The following is a 3487-nucleotide window of genomic DNA, read 5'->3' as shown; positions in this document are numbered from 1 at the left end:
TAATCTCATTTTGTTTACCCAAAGCTCTCCATCCCACGCTTATTCTTCTCTTCATTTCGAAAAATAGTATGAATCTCTCATTAACTACTTTATTCTTTCTAGAGAGAGTGGCATTTTACTTTTCATAATCTCCTTTTGTTTACCTAAAGCTCTCCATCCCATGCTTTATCCTTCGTATTTAAAAGTATAAACTCGCATGGAGTCTCAGTCAAGGCTCTGTCTTTACTTTTCCTAACCTCATTTTGATCACCCCATGCTTTATCCTTCTTTTTCACCTAAAGCTTTCCATCCCATGCTTCATCCTTCTTTTTATTTAAAAGTATAAACGCGCATGGAGTCTCAGTCTCCCTCTCCCTTGACAGAACCAAACAGGAACGAGAGCAATCACTTGCCACTGTAATTTGCCATCAAGTTCCTTGAGACGATAGATGGCCCAGTCCTCCTCTCAGCTGTTCGATTCTCCTTTAAGAGCGATTCCCTGAATTATGGAGGATTCAATAGCCTCGTCTGGTCGACGACGATACGAATGATGCTCAGTTTATTTGAAAACAGAACCTGATTTAAGATTTAGAATTGAAAATGAATATTCTCTCTTTTAAAACTATAGTGAGGCAGATTTGCACCCAACTCGCAGGGGTGCCCTTTTACATCGGAAAAGTTTCCTAATAGCTGATTAGTCGGAAGTATTTTTGTCTGAATATTTACGACCAATCGGCTATCAGGAAACTTTCCCGAGGTAAGAAGGCACCCCTGCGAGTCGGTGCAAATCTGCTTCACTAAAAAGAATTGACTATACCTGGTAACACACATGGGATGGTTAGTTACCGATTGAAATAGTTCATTAGCGAATGATTATACTAAGATAATTAGTGATAAAGATTTTCATGGAGTATTACCACAAGGAACAATGCTATGATACATAGCAGTAGTAACGATGGTAAACTGAGGTAGCAGAAACTATTCACAATGACGACAATTCAAGGTTAAACCAGGTTGATTCAGGCAGTATTAATAGATATAAAACATAACTGGTACATATATATATATATATATATATATATATATATATATATATATATATATGTATATACATACATATTTAGAAATATATATATATATATATATATATATATATATATATTTATGTGTGTGTGCGTGTGTGTGTAGGTGTGTGTATGGGTGTGTAACATGTAGCAATTTCCCCTCCAAAGCCCAAACATCCAAGTTTGACACCTGAGATATAATAAGAACGCTTTTAGAAACATTTCTGCTGACTAACTCTTAAGAGGAAATACGTGTTTGAAGAGTATCAATATACACACAAACATATAGATATATATACACATATATGTGTCTTTATATACGCACCCATATATATATATACACAGATATGTATGTATATAAAGTAACTTGCACTATATGCTTACCATTCTCAAAATTTAAAATGTGTACGCTTTCGCAAATAGATAATTTAATAACCTTCACATGAAAAAAGTACAATAACTAATGAACATATTTCACATGTTACTAAATAACTCAAAAATGTCAAGATGAATGTTGATGTAACATTTTCTGAATCTTTTTAACCATTTGATTCCATAATTCTACAAAAGAGTAGCAACAGCAACCACAACAATAACAACAACAAAATTCAGTGTTTTTAAAGAAAAAGGGGTAAGAAAAGGGCGGATGGGAATAAGCAGAATGTGAGACGACATTATCTAATATTGGAAAGAATACACCTCCCATGACGTTGTTTGTAAGGGCTGGGGACGAACAGCCTGTAACAACCTCTCTCTCTCTCTCTCTCTCTCTCTCTCTCCTCTCTCTCTCTCTCTCTCTCTCTCTCTCTCTCATCATCATCAGCTGTTACTAGTCCACTGCAGAACAAAAGCCTCAGACATTTCCTTCCACTTCCTGGTAATGTTGCTGCTGCTTCTCTCTCTCTCTCTCTCTCTCTCTCTCTCTCTCTCTCTCTCTCTCTCTCTCTCTCTCTCTCTCTCATGAGACGTTACTAGTCCACTGCAGGACAAAAGTCTGACATTTCCTTCCAATTGCATGTTAATGCTACTGCTTTTCTCTCTCTCTCTCTCTCTCTCTCTCTCTCTCTCTCTCTCTCTCTCTCTCTCTCTCTCTCTCTCTCTCTCAACAGCCGTTACTAGTCCACTGCAAAACAAAAGCCTCAGACATTTCCTTCCACTTGTTTGTTAATGTTGCTACTCTCTCTCTCTCTCTCTCTCTCTCTCTCTCTCTCTCATCAGCTGTTACTAGTCCACTGCAGAAGAAAAGCCCCAGACATGTCCTTAAACTTGCTTGTTAATGTTGCTGCTTCTCTCTCTCTCTCTCTCTCTCTCTCTCTCTCTCTCTCTCTCTCTCTCTCTCTCTCTCTCTCTCTCTCTAGAACTAAAGCCTCACATTTCCTTCCCCTTGCTTGTTAATGTTGCTACTTCTCTCTCTCTCTCTCTCTCTCTCTCTCTCTCTCTCTCTCTCTCTCTCTCTCCACTGCAGAATAAAAGCCCTAGACATGTCCTTCCATTTGGGTCGCTTTATGGTCTTTCTATGCCAGCCCACCCTCCCCAAAACATTCTTAGTTCGTCAATCCATCGTCTATTCTCTTCCTTCCTCTGCTTCTTTTACAATCTTTAGGGACCCATTCTGTTATTCTTAATGTCCATCTCTCTCTCTCTCTCTCTCTCTCTCTCTCTCCTTCCAACGTACGAAAAAGAAAAGCAAATTACAAAGAAGGAAAGAAGAACGTATAAACAGTTTTAAGACCGTAAGTCGTTGCAAATTCAATTGCATTTTTACGAGCAATATTGACAATAATGCAATCCAGTTTAAGGACCAGGTTTAGTCAGTCCTCGACTTACGACACTTTGATGTCATTTATGTTAAATGGAGTAATAAAACTCAATATTCTAAAATTCCACAAATAGCCACGCTTTTTATGACTTGATTTATATACTTTGACAGCTGTTTTTACATTAGTTAATATCATAATTTTCTTTATAAAAAATCCCGATTTAAATTAAGGCTCCTATTAAAACGGTACCTAAGTTTCAAATGTAATAACCCATCTCCTCTACAGTCTATAAATAATAATAATAATAATAATAATAATAATAATAATAATAATAAAAATATTAATAATAATAATAATAATAATAATAATAATAAGAAGAAGAGAAGAAGAAGAAGAAGAAGAAGAAGAAGAAGAAGAAGAAGGAGGAGGAGGAGGAAGAGAAGAAGAAAAAGAAGAAGAAAGGTAGGAGAAGAAAAGGTGAAGAAGTACAAGATTAAGCGAATAATAGTAATAATAAAAATAATAATGATAATAATATTAATAAAAATAATAATAATAATAATAAGAAGAAGAAGAAGAAGAAGAAGAAGAAGAAGAAGAAGAAGAAGAAGAAGAAGAAGGAGAAGAAAAAAAAAGAAGAAGAAAGGTAGGAGAAGAAAAGATGAATAATCATAATAATAATAA

At 35.6% G+C, this 3487-nt stretch overlaps 1 protein-coding gene across 1 annotated transcript in view; it reads right to left on the bottom strand.

Moving 5' to 3' along the window:
- The window catches only part of LOC137654812 (zwei Ig domain protein zig-8-like), a 112754-nt gene extending 112699 nt beyond the window's left edge, over positions 1-55 (bottom strand). Inside the window, exon 1 of the mRNA XM_068388765.1 lies at positions 19-55. Coding sequence (XP_068244866.1) covers positions 19-55 — 37 coding nt within the window. The remainder of the gene's footprint in view (positions 1-18) is intronic.
- Between the last annotated feature and the right edge of the window lie 3432 nt (positions 56-3487).

This window comes from Palaemon carinicauda, chromosome 15 (assembly GCF_036898095.1).
Source record: "Palaemon carinicauda isolate YSFRI2023 chromosome 15, ASM3689809v2, whole genome shotgun sequence".
In the NCBI taxonomy this organism is placed as follows: domain Eukaryota; kingdom Metazoa; phylum Arthropoda; class Malacostraca; order Decapoda; family Palaemonidae; genus Palaemon; species Palaemon carinicauda.
The sequence above is the reverse complement of the archived record's forward strand: the minus strand, read 5'-3'. Positions and strand labels throughout refer to the sequence as shown.